General features: G+C 40.6%; 1 protein-coding gene across 1 annotated transcript in view; it reads left to right on the top strand.

Annotated features, from left to right (window-relative positions):
- SNAP91 (synaptosome associated protein 91) overlaps window positions 1–18,871 on the top strand; it is a 64,988-nt gene extending 46,117 nt beyond the window's left edge. The window contains exons 17-30 of the mRNA XM_035109494.2: window positions 195–302; window positions 920–1,210; window positions 1,427–1,507; window positions 1,659–1,730; window positions 2,585–2,668; window positions 3,750–3,833; window positions 6,151–6,294; window positions 8,411–8,560; window positions 9,714–9,744; window positions 10,748–10,859; window positions 12,380–12,460; window positions 12,882–12,986; window positions 14,137–14,239; window positions 14,712–18,871. Of these exons, the coding sequence (XP_034965385.1) occupies window positions 195–302; window positions 920–1,210; window positions 1,427–1,507; window positions 1,659–1,730; window positions 2,585–2,668; window positions 3,750–3,833; window positions 6,151–6,294; window positions 8,411–8,560; window positions 9,714–9,744; window positions 10,748–10,859; window positions 12,380–12,460; window positions 12,882–12,986; window positions 14,137–14,229 (1,436 nt within the window). The 3' untranslated portion in view covers window positions 14,230–14,239; window positions 14,712–18,871. The remainder of the gene's footprint in view (window positions 1–194; window positions 303–919; window positions 1,211–1,426; window positions 1,508–1,658; window positions 1,731–2,584; window positions 2,669–3,749; window positions 3,834–6,150; window positions 6,295–8,410; window positions 8,561–9,713; window positions 9,745–10,747; window positions 10,860–12,379; window positions 12,461–12,881; window positions 12,987–14,136; window positions 14,240–14,711) is intronic.
- The last annotated feature ends 332 nt before the right edge of the window (window positions 18,872–19,203 follow it).

Raw genomic sequence — 19,203 nt, 5'->3', positions numbered from 1 at the left:
CCTGCTGGTATCTGCAACAAAAAGCAACAACCCAAAAAACTCCGGTGGGGCCCTCCCCACCAACAGGCTTGCCTTTCCAGTTTGTATAAGGGAATCTTTTCTATGCCATTTTTAACCTGGTTCTTTTTTTTCTTTCTATATTTTCTTCTTCTTTTAATCCTTCTTTAATTTCTGTTCCTAAAACTGCATTCAAGATGCCTTTGCAGCTTCTCCTGGTGAAGCCCCTGCAGCAGCTGAAGGGGCGGCAGCACCAGCTACCCCAACCCCTGTAGCAGCAGCTCTTGATGCATGCTCAGGAAATGGTGGGTTCCATCTCATTAGCTAGTCCGTCATTGTCGTGTTTGCCGTACTGTTGAAATAAACTACATGGCAGTATGTTTGTTTGTCTCTATCTTTCTTTCTCTCTCTCTCTCTCCCCCACCACCCCATGACTTCCTTTAATCTTTTCTCCAACAGCTTGGGAGGTAGTTCTGATCTATCAAGCAGCCCCCCCCCCCATCTGTAGACCCCAGAGCATGTGTAGAGAAAATGTGGTTAATTTTTTTCTTTTCCAGTGAAGTTCCCCCACCCCCTTTTTAACTGAAACATCCTAACAATGCTGAACGTTAAAGGTCAGTCAGTGGGTTGCTTCCTGTGGTTGCTTCCATAACATTATAACAGAGTTACTATAACTTTAGAAGCTTTTTAAAAAAACCTTATTTTTTAGGGGTGGGGGTGGGGAAAGCTGTGTTTATTTACCCCTTGATGGTAAAGATGGTGGAGGTTTAGCTAATGATCTCTTGTGTTTTGTGTGTATGCATAATATACTATATATATCTCTCTCTTTCTGTGTGTGGTTTTAATCCACACTCTGTGTGGTTTCTCCCCATCTCCCTCCCTACTGATCCCATGTATATATTCTGCCCTTTCCTTTTACAAGACCCCTTTGCCCCATCTGAAGGCAGTGCAGAGGCTGCTCCAGAGCTGGACCTCTTTGCTATGAAGCCCACCGAGACCAGCGTTCCTGTAGTTACCCCTACAACTAGTGCAGCCGCTTCAGTTCCCGCAACTACTCCTACTCCAGCTGCTGCCGTGGCCCCTCCAACCCCTGCTACTACTGCTACTACTACGGCCACTGCCACTACCACTACTGCTACCACGTCTGCTACTACCACTACCACCACCACCACCACCTCCTCCGCTCCTACTCCTGCTCTAGATATCTTTGGTGGTAATTTGTTTTTAACTCTTTTTTGTTAATTAAAAAAGAATGTTTCTGGGGGAATTGATCCTGGATGTACAGCATATGCAAACAATCTTTTGCACGTATACTGTTTGTGACAATTGGAAAGAAAGAAACAAACAAAAATTCCATGCCGAAGCTGAAAAAACTGCCAAGTCTTGTCTCCCAGAAATGAGTTAAAGACATGTGTGTTCTTGATCTTAGATTTGTTTGAGTCTGCACCCGCTGATGCCTCTGCAGCACCTAAGCCAGACGCTACTCCTAGCATAGACCTGTTTGGTACAGGTAAAGAATAGTACTATCCTTTCCCTTAAAAACCCAAACTCCTCCTTCTCTTAATTGCTTTTCTATTTTGACCAGTATTTTGTGTGAAGCATCTCTCTCTGTTTCCAATCTTCATTTGTTTTCTACTTGATTTTTCTTTGTCTTCTGCAAGATGCTTTTTCTTCTCCACCAACTGGAGCTTCTCCTGTGCCTGAGAGTTCTCTAACTGCTGATCTCTTATCTGGTGAGTGTGCTTGTTGCTTTCTCTCACGTGACTTATCACGACGCTTCCCTTCCCAAGTATGTTTAAATACAACTCAGTTTGAGCTGCTGAAGAGTCAGTGGTTATTTTCTTCATCGATACAAAGCTGATCTCTCCTCTGTATGCATTTTCGTTGAAGTTTGAAGCAACTTGTGGAACAACATTTCCCAGAGTATTTGGGAAATTATTTCCAGGAAGTCCCATTGGGTTTGAATCTTACCACCTGCTATGTGTGGCAAGGACAATAAAGGTTGCAAGGTAGTCTGGAAAACAAAGAAGTGGCAATGTTAAGCAGACTCTGTAGAGACCTGGAACTCAATAGAACTTCTGATTTAGTGGCCATGCTTAAGATCATATTGCAGATGTGTCATGACAATGACAAGTAGTAGTGGTAGCATGACTTGGTAGATACAGGGAATTTGGAGGGAAGGACTTGAATATGAAAATTTCTCTCTGTGGTAAAAAGTACTTTTTGGGTCAGTTGATTTCATAGATGAGCCATTATCACAAGATGTCAGCGGAGTGATAAAATATTTTTAAAATCCTTATGGGTATCAAGGAAAAATAATGTATGATAACGTTTGTATGTATAGAAGATGAATAGAAACGGTCACGGAACTCTCTGTGTGTGTTAAAATAGTTGCACTGCTTGCAAAATGCTTATTTAAAGTACTATAGTGGAAAGAACTAAATTTTGGATACTGCATGAGAAATGTAAAGGGAACATGTGTGCTGATATCTCAGAAGTCAATGTTTACTGTGTTTTCATGGATCCAATGTAGTTGGATCTCATCACTCCTGATTTGCTTGTACTAAATATATCATGCTTACTGCAGTGGACGCATTTGCAGCACCATCGTCCCTGCCCACTGCCTCCCCAGCTAAAGTGGAGTCTTCAGGTGTGATTGACCTGTTTGGTGGTGGGTATTGTTCCTTCTCACCATTAGAGAACTTCACATTTCATTTCAGTTCCATCTCATTTTTCTTCACTAAGTTCCTTAACAGTTTTGTTGGTTATAGTTTTGATGTTGTTACTGAATATGCATTTAAACTGTTTGCTATAAAATAAACCATTAGCCTTTTTATTTATTCCATCCACTCTCCTGATTTTCAGCAACATTTCATGCATGGAATTGCTTTCTTGCTTAAATAACTTGAATTATTACATTCTTCACCTACAGTGTGTATAAATAGAGTGCTTTGCAGTGATGCTTTTATATTGCTTGTGTGGTTTCTATTTCCAGCTGCCTAATATCTTTAAGTAACTAGTAAGGAATGGAGTTCAGAAACTTTTGTTGATGTATTTTCAAATGGGAGAGCTTTGTGCGTTGATCCCACTTCTGTGGAATTTGATACAGAAGGGCAAAATTGTGGAAGCTTATCAAATTTTACAAATTTGAGAATCTGAATTTGACTGTACCTTAATTACAGTATGCTTTTTCCATTGAATGCCTGTGAAATCTTTCCCTCTAAAATATTTGCATACATGTGTTTATTTTCTGTACAATCAGGCTTTCAGTCACTTTGCCAATGATGGCAGGGAGGGAGGTGTTTTTTTTTGCAGAAAGCTGAGCTTCCATTTAGACAGAAATGGTGGACCTATGGCCCTCCAGCTGTTATTGGACCAGACTCCCACCATCCTTGACTACTAACAATGTTGGCTGGGGCTGATGAGAGCTGGAGTCCAGCAACATCTGGAATGCCACATGTTTCTCCTTCCTTCAGCTAGACTGTACCTAAGTGATTTGCTTCAGATCAGCGAATGCAAACTAGTAATTCAGTAGGGTGGTATAGGATAGCTTTATTTTGCTTTCTTCTAGAAGAGCTGTGATCAAAACTTGCTAATATGCTTGGTGGTGGTTTTGCTGCAGCCATTAAAAATGTCACTTGTCTTGTTTTGGTAGGTCCAGGGTTGTGTGCTTTGCCCCAAACTTGTATATTAACCTACTCATTGTTTAAACCCTCTTGCCTTTTATTGCTTTCTCATGGAAATACCTATAGATGCTTTTGGAAGTAGTGCTCCTGAACCCCAGCCTGCAACCCAAGCTGCTTCTAGCTCCTCTGCTTCTGCCGACCTATTGGCTGGTAATGAAAAACAATTATGTGCTATTCTTAACATCATGGTGGTAATTTTTGAAAAGCTGTCTTTCTTGGCATAAACCAATATTTCTTTACTTGAGCACAGATATTGGGTGATCGCTTACAGAAGCAGCAAGCTTCACTCCACTTGCTGCATTAGAAAACATGACTCTGAGTCCAGGGGGTGGGGAACATTAGGCCTCTGCAGCGCTAAATTCCTTCAGGGTAAGGGAAGTGGTTGAGGACCACCTGCCCAAGTGGGTGGAGTCAAAACACACACCACATCTGTCTGTCATGTTCTCTCTCACACACACAGATGCCGAAACATCTTAGCTTGCCTTTTTTAGCATGCAGAGAAAAGAGGAAGTCATTTTTTTTTCAGTGCTAAAAGCTTAGCTGTGACTCATTAGAATTTCACAGGGAAGTAGGAAGTAATGTGATGTGAGAAACCTGATGTGGAGGCCTAGTGAGCCACTTTAAATCTACAGGCCAGAGCTTCCCCACCGCTGTTCTAAGCCAATAGAATTGTGTTGTTGCTAGTTCTGTTTAGCCACCCCTCAATGGACCCGATATACATTCTCCTTGAGGGCTTTTGCACAGCCAGAAAGTACCCTTGAACTCTGATAGCACCTGTTGCTTCCCTGGATGAAGGATAGAGAGGGGTATGTTTAATGTGTATAGAAACTAGCCTACTGTACAAAGGTAAAATTTGCAACCATTGCTCTGCCCACCACTAGCAGGTCTCCCCTGGAAGGCTGCCCAGAGGATAATGTAGCCCTTGGTATGAAGGTGGTTTTCCACCCCTGCTTTGGGTTCTAGTTCTTGAAGGCTTTTTTTGGCTTTATCAGACCCTTAGTAGTAATAAGACTGACTTAAGCCTTCTTAGCTGTATTATTTTGCCTTGCAGCCCAAAGGAAGCACATTACTGCTTCAGCCCTCTTCTCTTGCCTACTGCCAATTGTTTATTTTGCTCAAGTTAATGCAATGAGTGAAAACGAGGTTTATAATTGAAATGTGTGTGTGATTTGTCCTCCAAATATACTCTCCAGCTTAGATAATTGCTAATTAATTCATAAAAAAATTCCTTCAGTAGCACCTTAAAGACCAACTAAGTTTTTATTTTGGTATGAGCTTTCGTGTGCATGCACACTTCTTCAGATACAGTGAAATAGATCTATTTCACTGTATCTGAAGAAGTGTGCATGCACACGAAAGCTCATACCAAAATAAAAACTTAGTTGGTCTTTAAGGTGCTACTGAAGGAATTTTTTTATTTTACTTCGACCCAGACCAACACGGCTACCTACCTGTAATTAATTCATGACTGCTGTGGAGATGACGGTGTTTACATTTTTACTTATGAATTTCTCAGAACTAATGCACTAGATAGGCAGTAAAAGGAGTAGCAAAATCTTGAGGCATGCTCTCTGATTCAGAAAATGTACCTTGATAGGACAGTACACAAATATGTCAAAAGAGCAGTATAGCCATGTGTACCACAATGTGTCTGATGAGATCATATGTCTTTCACTATATTATTCCTAGCTTGGGACAGTTGCAGGCTGTAAACAGTGTATAAAGCTGGTGTATATATTTCACAAGTGATTATATAATTATTAGAGTTTCTTTTCCCCCTCTAATGAAGAATCATAGCAAATGGTCAAAAGTAACTTTTGAGTTGTTGGCAGCAAGTATGCAAGCTCTTACATCAAGCCTTATCTCAGTTCTAAATTGATCATGCAGCAATGATACCTTCCCTTCTGTAGAATGGGAAGAATAACTGTACATATCTTTATAGAGTACTGTTCAGGCTGATGCAGACATAACCTGTAACCATAGTTAACAGTGTGGGTCACAGGATTGTATGCTACCTTCTCTTCCAGCCTACGGATTTCCTCTGTCCCACTTCAAATTGTTCCAGTCACTGCCAACTCAGGTTTTCAATATGTACTTAAAAAAGGTAAACCCAGTTTACAGCAAAGCAGCATACAACTCCACGAAGAAAAAATAAAACAGAGCATAGCTGCATTAAGTACTGAAGGGAAGGAAATGATACAGCAAGCCCCTTTGATCACTAATAGTTTGATCAGGACAAGAGGTGTTTTTTGTTTTTGGTTTTTAAGTAATAAGTACTACCAGAAAGTGTTCTGAGCGGATGGATGTACAACAGTCCCCAGTTGTTCCACTATGTAAAGCAAGAAATAGTACCATGTATCCAAAAATTTGCTTTGCCCCATAAGAGTATTCAAATCTGTGTGTGCTGGCTAGCTTTTAGTAGTTATCTAATTACTTTCTCATGTCTCCCTCTTTCATTTTTCCAAAGGTTTTGGGGGTTCTTTTATTGCTCCTTCTCCTTCACCTTCCCCTGTTACTCCAGCTCAGGCTAATATACTACAGCCCAATTTCGAAGCTGCTTTTGGAGCATCACCCTCACCTTCTCCTGGCAGCAGTTCCTTTGATCCCTCAGGTGAGTTGGAGTGTTGTTTTGTTTTTGTGAATTTCCAGAACAAAATGCTGGTTTCATTTATGAGATAAGATGCTGTTACAACTCTACCTGATGTGCAAAAGGGCATTCAGAGGGAGCTCCTTGGAGGCTTTAAAATTTTCGTGCCTTGTGTTTCTTTGTCCAGTTGTCTTTCATAGGGTTTAAACACAGATCAAACCAAAGTCCTCTCTTTGCATGTGCTCTATATGCATGTTTGTTTAAAGGAAACTCCTGAAATCAGATACTTTGTACTGTTTATTCAGTATATGGATGTGTGGTCTTGCTATTTTTGCTGAGCCTTTTCCAAGCGTGCATGGCACCAAAATATTAGATATAATGGACTTCCAGGGTGTTCTTCCCTTGACATAAAGCTTAACCTTTCATCACTGCTCTGTCGTTTTCTGTTTGTATCTCTTTCATTCTATACTTTCATGCTGGGGCCTTGCTACAAATTTGCAATTTGGGTGAGTTCTGCAACAGAATAAATAAAAACAAAATATGTTAATATTGCTTTGCTTTATTTGATCGCTTGTCGGAGCATAGTGCAACTCAGCTTACTAACATTGGCATGCACATCTGATGTGAATAGGTGTACTCACCATGTAATGTCGGTCTGGCTTAGAAATTGCTACCTAATTAGGTATAATGGGATGAGATCCTCTGGGTTGTGGTATATTTTTCCAAATGTAATATTTGAGCTGGAAAAGTTACGCCAATCCATGACAATATTATATTCTTTCTGATACCTTCTAAAGCAAAACTTTTAAAGGGAAAAAATATAACCCACTATCCTAGCTTGTAGGTGTCAGAAATGAAATACTTTTGTGGTGTGGAAAACTTACTATGCAGTTAGTTTTCCAATGGACGTCACAATAGCCTTATTAATACTTCTGTCCCAGGAATTCTTACTACAAGTTATCTTCTCTGGCTTTCTTACCCTTGCTTAATGTTGAGCAGGTTTTATGTTTTCCAATTTTCTTTGCACCCACAACTATCCATTCTTCCTGACACATTTAATGTGTACTGTTACAAGAACTACCTAGACAATCCCAAGGAGAATTGGCCAGATGTTTGCCATAAAGTATGCTGAGATAGAAATTGGAGGACAAAAATACTTGTTATAGAGAAAATTCAAGGAGATACTCTGAAACTTCCCATGTTTGCCTGCCAGAAGCAATAAAACCATTGCCATATGGTGTCCCTAATTTCTAAAAGATAAATGTGGGGTAGTTCAGATGTTTTTGAAGGGAGAGAGATTTAAAAAAATTGGCTATAAGGAATTAAACTTGGGGATATCATAGTTATTGAATGTAGTTTATGAAAAGACTCTCTGGTGGCAATTCCTTCCACATCTGCAATTCTGCAGCAATCACAATTCATTTCAGTAGTTACCTAACTCCATGCTTTCTTTCCTGGTCTTAGAAAGCTAATTGGCAAGTGGACTGTGATACCTTGAATTCATATACAAATAGCGGCATACTGTCTAGTTCAATTGTTCTTCCCACCACAGGGGAAAATGAAGGGCTGGAGTGTGCAAGCCTGAGACATACTCGTAACCTCTCCCAAGGACTATCCTGGGGGGGAACAGTGTCCAGACAGACCCCCTGTTTGACATTTCAGAATGTAACAAAGACCCCATAGAAGATTCTTGTAGTATAATAATATGTGGTCTCATCTTGATTTTTTTTTAAAAAAACAACAACCCATAACTTCATTTCTCTTTCCATCTGAATTCATGGTAATGGTATTGGAAGCTAAACAGTGTTGAAATGCAGGGTATGCTACATCTTAAGAGGTTTCCAAGGTAAAATACTAGTCATTATTTGGATCTCTTCAGAGTATTCATTAGAATACATTATATACAGGATTAGTGTAAGCTTCAGTGTGTTAGCCAGATAGCTTGCATGCATGCCTTCCATTGGCATTACATTAACATTAAATCTATGTGATGGTGGTACTACGATCTGTAGTGATTGTATGTGTTACGAAGTTCATGGTTTGACCATTTTAGATGTCAGTTGCCTTGACCCATGTTAACCCAGGCCGTGCTTTACAAAAGATTGGCGCCCTAAACCTACTGCTCTTTTTTAATCTACAGTGTTTGATGGCTTAGGTGACCTCCTTATGCCAACTATGATGCCATCTGGTCAACCGCTCTCTGCTTCAGGAATAGCCGCCTCTTCTACTTCAGCTGGAACCAAAGGCATTGGAAGTGATCTTGATTCCTCTCTTGCGAACTTAGTAGGGAGTAAGTTTGGGAAACTGCAGTGCTTGGAAGTGGGTTTCGCTTTGGTTTTTTCGGTGACCCATAGTGTATCGTACTAATCAGTTGAACATGATTTACAGTCAGTGTGCCTCTGTTCTGTATCTCTTCAATAGCTATTGCAGAAGAATGTGTTTCTTCCCCTATAAGGAAGACAAAGTGATTAGGTTTTCATTTTCTGTGTGACAGGAAATTCCTGTTCCCATCCTGAACTTGTGACACTGAAGCATATACAACACTTTTTTATATTGCTGAGTTGGCTCAATTGTACAACAAGTTAAGCAAATCACTTGAAGACTTTTTTTGAAAATTAGATAGTAAATTGAAGAATAATAGTTCAAATAAAATTACTCGCATTCCTAAAAGTAGCGTTTAAAGTGAGAAGTAGAAAATTAAATTTGTGGTTATATGGATGGCCAGTAAATGCTACCTAAAATAAGCATTGATTTCTGGCTTTGCCTTATGCTTCAGAGATTAACACTCAGATGACAGTAATAAAGGCCATGTGTTTGCATGAAGATGCCCAGAACAGATAGGATTATGAAATTGCATCTCAGTGTTGCATCTGAGCTTGAATACAGTAGTATATATTGTGTGTCATTTTTATTTGTCACTTTTTTATAGCTGAATAAATGCTGCTTAAGTCTGTTGGCCCTTACTGATCCAATGAGCTCAACATTGCATTCATTAGTCAGTGGTTTCATTAAGTCAAGAATGGAGAACCTGTGGCCTTCCAAATGTTGTTGGATCCCCTTTCCAATCATTCCTGACCATTAGTCATGATAACTGGAAATATTGGGAGTCCAACACTATCTAGAGGAGGGTTTCTCAAACGTGGGTCTCCACCTGTATTTGTACTACAAACTAGGAGGACCGGTGGTCAAGGATGATGGAAATTGTGGTCCAAACCTTGATCTAGACTCTAGTGGGTCACTGGTTCCTCAGAACTGCTGCTAGATGGCAGCTAAGCTTGTTGAACCAATTCTCCAACTCATAAAGCTGTCTTATACCATGTTCCTATGTATAAAATGATCAGGCATATTTTGGTCATTGTAAGAACTGTTGAAATAGATGTTGATATATTTATATGCAAGTTGGGCAAAACTGAAGTTTTCAAATTACCTTTCCATCTTTGCAGATCTTGGAATTTCTGGTACAACAACAAAGAAGTAAGTAGCTAGTAAAATCAAAATTTCAGACATGAATATACTGTACTTTTTACTGACTGACTTTGCATTTGCGGTGCTTCTATTTATTAGTAGTATTTTTAATTAAACTTCTGCTTCTGCTTCCCTATAAACAGTCTTTAAGTGGTTATGTATTCTTTCAAATCCATTCTTTGGAAAGGTGACAAAAATAGAATGGTCTTGTCAGTAAAAACCTGGTCTCTTAGGACAGAATGGAGTGCTAGTACTTCTCTCCACAGTTTCATAAGTGAAAGCTTTATGAATTGCTGTATTTTCCTTTGCATACTGAAGATTAAGGAACATTGTACAGGCATACCTCAGAGATGTTGTGGGTTTGGTTCCAGACCACCACAATCAAGCTAATATTGTAATACACTGAGTCACACACAAAAAAATTGTTTCCCAGTGGCATGCAAAAGTTATGTTTGCACTACACTGTAGTCTATTAAGCCAAGTCCCCAAGGGTGCAGGGGTGGGAGGGGGAAAACCTGACTCCAGCTCCAGTGGCGGAGGAAGAGGAGTGCAGGGGGGAGCACCGCCCCCAGCAGCGCGATCCCGGTGGGGTGCCATCACGGCTCCCCCCACCCGTGCTGGGCGCCATGCCCCCAGGACCTGCGCCAGCCCCCCCCCCCGCCGCCTGCTCTCCTCCCCCCCCCAGGTGCTGGAGCATGAAGCTCTGCCACTGTCCATCGCTATGCCAGCTGCACTCCCATGGCCAGAAGAGCAGCAGCGGTGGCAGGAGGCTTCCTTCCACTGGAAGGCTGCCTACAGCTGCATCCGTCTCCTTTTAAGGAATAAAGTGCAATAAAGTGCAAAGTGAAGCACAATCAAATGAGGTATACCTGTATTTCACTTTGTAATCTAAAAGCCAGTCATAGTGCGAATCTAAACATTGCTTTTGTTCCAGCCCAAAATATTGCACTGTTTCCAATTCTGTCCCTTAGCTGGTTGGTTGATTAGCATTCAAAATCATTGTCTGTTTTAGGGGAGATCTTCAGTGGAATGCAGGAGAGAGGAAGTTGACAGGAGGAGCCAATTGGCAACCCAAAGTAGCACCTGCGACATGGTCAACTGGCGTTCCTCCAAGTGGCCCAATGGTATGTAGTGTTGTTGATACTCATTATTTTTAGTGAAATGCATATGAATTGATCAACTGTTTCAATAGACTCTGCCACAAGCAAGAGCTTTGTCACCCTAGAAAACCATTATTATGGGCTGGATTGTCTGAAGTCGGTTTACACTAATGTTAGAAAGTTTAGGAAATGTATATCCCATCCTACTATTGTTTAAATTATGTAGTTATCTTATCATTTGTTCCAGGAGCATAACACTTCCTTGGTGTTTGAATGAAAGCATGTTTTCAATTTATGCCTCCTGTACCGTTAGTATAAACTCTTTCGTTCACCTTACTTCAGAAAATAATCCAGAGTGCTAACAAACCAAGGGAAGCTAGAATATTTGTTAAAATCACTGTTGTAATACTGTTGTTGGTTGTTGTGAAACAATCCACCACCTTGGGACAGCAGTCTGAAATATAAAAGCTGTCAAAATAAACAAGAAAATATTCAGCCAATATTCTAAAACAGTAAAGAGACAGGGCCTGGCAAATCTCAATTTATTGCATGGGGTAGGCACCACTCCATAGAAACCTTTGCCTCTAGTTGCTGCCCACTGCCTGCCCAGCATCACAGGGCTGCATAATCTGAAACAGAGTGTCCAGTGATGATCTGGAGAAGAACATATGGAAGAAGCCATTTGTTGTGGTCCCCTGCCCCCGTCATTTAAGGCTATAAAGCACCTTGAATTGAGCCAGGAAATGAACTGGCAGCCAGTGCAGTAAAAACAAGATAAGCATGGTGTGATCAAAATGCCTAGCTAAAGTATCCTAGTGCCACATTTTGCACCTCTTGCCATCACATGGCGACATTATGGCCAGTTCAAGACCCAGCACGTTTCAGAGTTCTAGATTGTGGCAGTTTAGTGGAAAGGGATTGCACACAAGGCAGGAACCAGGGCTGAAGTCACTGTGTTCGGATCTGGTTATGAGGCTGTCTGCTTGAGAGACAAATGAATAATGTAGAGATATTGAATATTTTCAAAGGTAGCTCAGAATAAACCCAGAACTTTGTAACATTCGAGAAACTAAATTGATGACTGTATGTAAGGGTGTTTTTTTTTAATTGTACAGTTGAACCTCTGTTTACGTAACCCTCTGGTTACGTAAACTTCGGGATGCGCGTGTGGCAAACCCGAAGTATTTTACCAGATTTTGCCGTGGTCTGCACATGCACAGAAGTAGTCCTCAGGTTGCGGAAACCTCAGGATCTGACCGGACCTCCGGAACGAATCCTGTCCGCAACCGGAGGTACCACTGTATAACTGTAAACCCTTGAGACTTACGTGAAAGGTGAGTTAACAAGGAAGAGGAGGATAATTGCTTTTAATACAATTAATCTGTTCTCTGTTGGTTTAACTTTGGCAGGATGTGGAAATGGCAGAATGGGCTTCTGTAACGAGTGTTGAACAGTGACTTAATGTTGGAAGTGAGTGTGTGCGTGTGTTCATATCTGTATATAATCTGTAATCAGTGTCTGGTGTTTGTTATTCTGGTTTCTAGACAGGATCTGGAGCTCCAGCAGGTGCTGCCCCTCCTACATCAGGTGCCCCCCCTGCACAGCCTACATCAGGATTTGGGATGGTGAGTGACATTTAATAATAGAGATTGTACTTGATCAGTCATTTTCTTTTTTAAAAAAAAAAACGATGACAGGAAGGCTTGCCACCACCTGCCACTTAACCTTTGCTTCCTCTTTAAGTTGGTTATGCCCAAGACTTGTATATTTTGCCCTTTAAAAGCATTCAGCAGGAGGAAAAACAGAAGTCAGCCCATATTAGGGTATACCGGTACAACCTACCTGAAGTGTGCATTGTTGTCGTAGGGATTTGATTTTTGTATAGTGGAACTCTGGCACACTCACTGGACTGTGCATACCTGAAAGGATGGAGGCTAGCACTACAGTATCTGTCTTGCCAAGATGTTGTCAGAGCCCCAGCCAGCTAAGACTCAAGCTTGCCTTGTTTGTACTGCATGCATCATTTGTTCTCTTAATACTTCCCAGCAACCTCCTGGATCAGGTGTCCCAATGATGCCACAGCAGCCAGTTATGTACGGACAGTCTATGATGAGGCCGCCATTTGGAGCAGCTGCAGCGGCTGGTGCACAAGTAAGGGCTAGCAATTTCTCTTTAGAAGGTCTTTTTTTGGGGGAGCAACTTAGCTTTTATGTCTCCTATTTTGTCCTGTGACCCTCTCTTGTATTTTCAGCAATTTACCTTTTAAACTCATTTGTGGGTTTTAAACATTTAGAGTTGTCCCTTGGAAGTCGAACGGAATCCTTTCCGGAAGTCCGTTCAACTTCCAAAACATTTGGAAACCAAAGCACGGTTTCTGTTTGGCTGTAGGAAGCTCCTGCAGCCAATCAGAAGCTGCGGAAGCCCCGTCGGACATTAAGCTTCCCAAAAAAGTTCAAAACTGGAGCACTCACTTTCCTGTTTAGATTGTTCGGGAGCCGGAACGTTCAACTCCCAAGGCGTTAGACAATCACGGTACGACTATATTCCAGTATATTTTGGCTTCCATGCAAAGCAGTTGCATTTCTGGCTGGGGGAACCTGGCCAGATGGGCGGGGTATAAATAATAAATTATTATTATTATCTGTAGTAATATAAAATGCTTGCATGCCCCTTTCCTTTAGCAGAGGAAAATGGGTTTATCGCACCCATTTTCTTTCATGGTTGTGGTTGCTGTCCTCAATACGAGCTACGGTAGGTAAATAAATCACCAAGCAATAAATAAATAAATAAATAGTAAAATGCATTAGTTTGTACTCAACATAATAAAACTGGAGAAGATAAAGTTCCTTTCTAAACAAAACAGCGTTCCGGGTCAGGGAGCTCCATGAAGCAGGTGCCATAATGGAAAAGGCCCTGCCATCCTCCTAGATTATACTTCTGTTACAAGGGAGAACTAAAGAGGGATCTCTGTTCAAACGGCCGGATTAAATGTAAACTACTGAAAACTTCTTCTGTTGGATATAAGCCACTATCTCCTCAGAAGTGTACCTGTTACAGTTTGTTCCATCTCTAGATATGCTTAACTTAAAATGTGACTAAAAATGTGTCTAAAATAAGTTACATCTGTGGGACTGGGTGTAACATTGGAATGGTTTTCATCTTCAGATGATCTATTGCATCTTAATTTTGCTCATACGTGAATCCTAATATTTATCTTACCATTGTCCTTATACTCTTCTCTTCTCTCTTTTTTGTGTGTGTTTGTTTCATGCTCTTCTTGACTGATGGGAAACCCGTTAAGCTCTCTCCAAGTCCTACACCTGTCACTCAGAGTCCCAAAAAACCACCATCAAAGGACCCATTAGCGGATCTTAACATCAAGGATTTCTTATGAACTGTTTAAGGTATAGCATTGCCGGACCTGTTTACTTACTTGAACTTTCTTTTCTGGCATTTGCTCAGGTGACTCAAGTCAAATAACTAATTTTTCTTAAGTTTGAAAGGTTTTAGCAGTGGCCGACTTTGGGGATTCCAAATATCAGTGGTTCCTTGTTCCCCCCCCCCAATGCCTCTCGCCTTCCGTCCCAAGTCATTGTTTATTTTAGATCTTACAATGATTTATGTGGAAATTATTTAGTTTGGCTGTGTATTTTTTTTGATGTTTTATTTATTGCTTATGACTACTTTTGTTATGTTGTAAATGTATTTTTTTCATGTTGCAAGCCGCCTTGAGCACGGTTTGAACTATGGAAAGGCGGCATACAAATAAAAATTATGTTTGTATCTTGGTAATGCCAGATCATGAAACTAATTAAAATGCTTGTTGCTTAGTTTTTTCTCTTTGCTCTCCCCCACCCCCACCCCCAACTTCCACAGCTGTAGTTTTCTGTCAGGATAACTGAAGATGCAAGCTTGGAATCTGCAAACAAGAATTTTGTTGCTCGGAGTTGTCCAAGTGAGCCACCACTACCAAACCCAGTGCTTACAGATTTCTCTCCTACTTCCAAAACGTGTAGCACAGCTGTGAAAGTGAACATTAGGAATGTGTACTATCTTAGTTGTTATCCCTCTTCTCTCTCTCTCTCTTTCTCAGTTTGTGTACTTGGGTTATTATTTATGTGTTTTACAACTTTAAACAATGGATGTATGTTTCTGATGCCTTCTTAGTGCTTTTCTGAACCTATCCAATAGGGGCAGATTATGCCGCTGTTGTGTGGTGAGCCATTTGGAGCGATGTGTCTGTGTTTCTGGAGGTCTCCGTGTAAATAACTTTGGCAAACCTTCTAATTCCCCCCCCCTTCGAAGTCCAGTTTCTCTTGTATATCTGTTATACAAAATAATAGTGTAATGATACCAATGTAGTAAGAAAACAACACTCTCAATCCTACAAACTCTTTTTGTGTGGAAAACGTCCCCGTCCCCACCAAATGCAGGATTCTGAATTTGTCGTGGAATATGTTTTATTTTTGTGGCACTGTACATGTTAAAGATAATTTTAAAAATTAATATAAAGGAGAGCTCCCATTTAATACATCTTCTTTCAAGTTCCTTTGCAAAGATTTTTTTCAAAAAAAATATTGAACATACCTTATCAAATATATTTTAAAATATTTAAGAGACTTTTGTTTTCCATTTTAAAACCAGCTTATTTATCAGCTCTTGTTTTAAATGCACTGAATATAAGTAAAGGGCAAGTTCCTTGCCATGTTGCTAAGAGGGGGGAAAAAATCCTAGCTGGGAAGACATTTTAAGGATTGTCAGATTAATTAGGTCACTCAGTGTATCTGTTGGCAAATCATGAATACTTTTTATTTTATTTTTTATTTAGCTTTTATGTACATCTGTTAGTTTGGTGCTTCTCTGTATAAGCCTTGGACTAGTAGTGTTTTTTCCATTCCGATACACCACTATGTAACTTCCGTACTGTCTGTGATTAGAGGTTGCACTAAATTGGAGAACTGCACCTTTACTGTAAACAGAGGAAAAAAATGTGTTCCTTTAAACGTTTTAGTTTGTTCTCTCATACTGTTTGTGCTGATGGCTTGGCTTAAGATTTTTGACTCCTTAATAAGGTCACTGTTGATCAGTGTTACAAGTGGCTTGGCAGCTCTTTGTAAAAGCATATTAGGTTGGAAAGATGTTCACCTAAGTCTTTCAAATTAACTATTTAATCAATATATGGTACCATTTTTAAAAAGTGGTTGTATCTGAACTTATTGTGGGGATAACATACACTGTAATGACAGAGAGTTAGAGAGAGAGAATTTCAAAGTGGGTTTTCTTTGTATTTTGATTTGAGAAAAACCAGTGCATGTGTACCCTCTGAGATGCAATAAAACACCTTGATCAAAGTAAATTAAAACATAAAAGTTGTGTCCTTTGATTGTTGCCCTGATTTCGCCATTTGGTGCTTCTCCCAGGGACACAATATCTGCTGACTACAGTTTGACATGCTTGTTCAGAGCAGGAGACATCTTGCTCTTTGAGTCTGCTGGCATTTTAAATTTTAAAGCTGAGAATTCTCCAGCCTACTAAAGCAGTCATGACTGGCAAGTACAACCATATGCGTTTTTTTTTTTTTTTTGCTCAGAAGTAAGTCTTGCTGTATTCAGTGAGGCTTACTCCCAGGAAAGTGAACCAGAAGAAGGTAACAAAGTGAGGAGAAGGGAGATATGAGCAATGCGTGAAAGAGAGTGTGTGATCTATGGATGTATGGGGTGTGTTTTGAGAGTGAGAAGGAGCAGCTATGGATTTGAGGGGCTGGGTCTGACCCAAATCTACTCTAGCTGGTGGATCACAAGGTTCTGGCACAAAAAAGTCCCATAAGCCCATTGCCCCCCCAAAACCCCTGCACTTTGGTCTATAATAGTACCAGAGAATAATTAAATTGCTTTTTCAAATCTAAAGCTAATCTCAGTGCTGACCCAAGACATTTTACTGCCTGAGTTCACATGGTAAGAAAAAAAATGCATCAAACTGTATTATTTGTCAAACAATAGGATCAATACAGATTGTGGTGAATGACCTGTGAAAACTAGCACTGGATATGAAGAAAGTGGTAATGTGAACATACCCATAGTGACCAGAATTATATATACGTATATATATACCTATATTATATATTATATATCAGTGCTCCCCAACCTTTTTATCACCGCGGACCAGTCAACGTTTGATAATTTTACTGTGGCCCGCTGAGGGGGGGGGGGCGTTTATTGTTTATATTTTATTTAGATTGTTTTGATTTAATAATTTTAATTTAATTGTATTTAATGATCCTTAGGCGGCCCGGTACCAATTGATCCACGGACCGCTACCGGTCCGTGGCCCGGGGGTTGAAGACCACTGTTATATATTACATATATGTATATTATGCATAACTATTGTGCAGTTATACAATATGTTATGGAGGCATTATGAGATCGATTGTTTTTGATGCCTTGCCTATAGCAGCTGCATATTGAGTTAACACTTCTATTGCACTCTCCACCACAAGCCCAATATACCTTTCCTGATTAGTCTCACTGCTAGCTCAGACCTCCCCCCTTCCTCTTCTCTGTGTATATCTGTGTATAAAATTGGGGTGGGGGTGGGGTAGCTCCATGTGGATCACTGCTCATCTCTTAAAGTATGAACATGTCAAAAAGATATAGTCCCAATACAGGTCCTTGGATGAACCCCAATTCTCTCTTCTGTGTTAAGAAGTGTGCATTTATTCCTACTCCCTGCTTCCTGTTATTTAACTAGTTAGCAATCCATAAGAGGACTTCTATATTTATCCTATGACTTTTAAATTCACTCAGGAATCTTTAGTGAAGGACTTTGTCAAAAGTCCAGGTAAAGAGTGTCCACCAGTTCGATTTTATCCACATGCTTGTTGATACTCTTAAAGTTTAGTGAGACGGGCCAGGACTTTGCAGAAGAACATGTTGCTACTGCTTGATCGTTTTATCTTAGCAATTTTCACCAAAGCTTTCCTTGAACAATGCTTTTCATCAAAACAGACCTGTGATTGCCTGGATCCCTTTTTGAAAATCGGCTGCTTTCCATTCCTCTGGTGCAGAGGAGAATGTAGCATCAGAAGCCTCCATTCTGTTCAATCGAATGATCCAGTAATGGCCATCTCAGATCTCAGGCAGAATTTAATTTCCTGGTAAGTAGCTGATGCAGCAACTCATTTTCAAGCAGGAAATTTTCTATAAGGGTATAAATAATTTCACACATTCAAGTGAGAGATTGTGTGATTGTAGTAACTATTGGTCACCATAGTGTTGCAGATATTTCTGCCGCATAAAGCCAAGCCATAGACAGAAATGGGAGACTCAGTGAGCAAGGAGATTCCCAGGCCTGTGCTTAAGAATCCCAGAGTCCAGGCTGTACTGTAAACCGAGTTATTGGAGAAGAGGTGGGATCCGCAATCTCCAGAGTCAGTCTGAAAATTGTATTTTCAAGCTGGTGATTTGGGGGCAATTTTGGACTTGGTTTAATGCTGAAAATTAAACAGGTCTGTTCAGGAACAAATCCCCTTAATTTTGGTGAGCCTTGGTTTTTAAGTACAGACACCTATGATTGACACCTTAATCGCAATTTTTCTAAATAATTCTGCACTGCTGGGCTATGTAAAACTCAAAGGGAAAAGTTATTTGTGTACGTCTTGGGTGAAGGATATTGTGGAGTTCTTGGACATTTAATCCCCTTGGTCAAGTCTGGACATGTGTAGGTTGCATTATTGGGAATTACTGCAAAGTTTTGAGAGCTGACCTTCTTAGCATACTTCTATTTTAATCTTGAGATAAGTTTCCAAGATACAGCTGGAGTGGTGTTTCTAAAAGTCTGGCTCCCAACATGCTCTGAGGGGCTCCCCCGCTCCTGTCCCACTTTTCACCCAGTCAACAGAAAACCATTGTGGTTGTGATGCCCCTTTCAAACACTGGCTCCCTCCCTCTTCTCTTCTCTTTTCCTTCCCTGTATGGTACTCTGTTTAAATTGTGTGTGTATATGTATATTAACATTAAAAATGAAACATAAAATATAAACTTGCTGGCTGATCTGTTCTTGCGTTTTCTGCTGTGGGGTTGTTGTTGTTTAGTCGTTTAGTCGTGTCCGACTCTTCGTGACCCCATGGACCAGAGCACGCCAGGCACTCCTGTCTTCCACTGCCTCCCGCAGTTTGGTCAAACTGATGTTGGTAGCTTCGAGAACACTGTCCGACCATCTCGTCCTCTGTCATCCCCTTCTCCTAGTGCCCTCAATCTTTCCCAACATCAGGCTCTTTTCTAGGGAGTCTTCTCTTCTCACGAGGTGGCCAAAGTATTGGAGCCTCAGCTTCAGGATCTGTCCTTCCACTGAGCACTCAGGGCTGATTTCC

This window comes from Zootoca vivipara, chromosome 3 (assembly GCF_963506605.1).
Source record: "Zootoca vivipara chromosome 3, rZooViv1.1, whole genome shotgun sequence".
In the NCBI taxonomy this organism is placed as follows: Eukaryota; Metazoa; Chordata; class Lepidosauria; order Squamata; family Lacertidae; genus Zootoca; species Zootoca vivipara.
The sequence above is the reverse complement of the archived record's forward strand: the minus strand, read 5'-3'. Positions and strand labels throughout refer to the sequence as shown.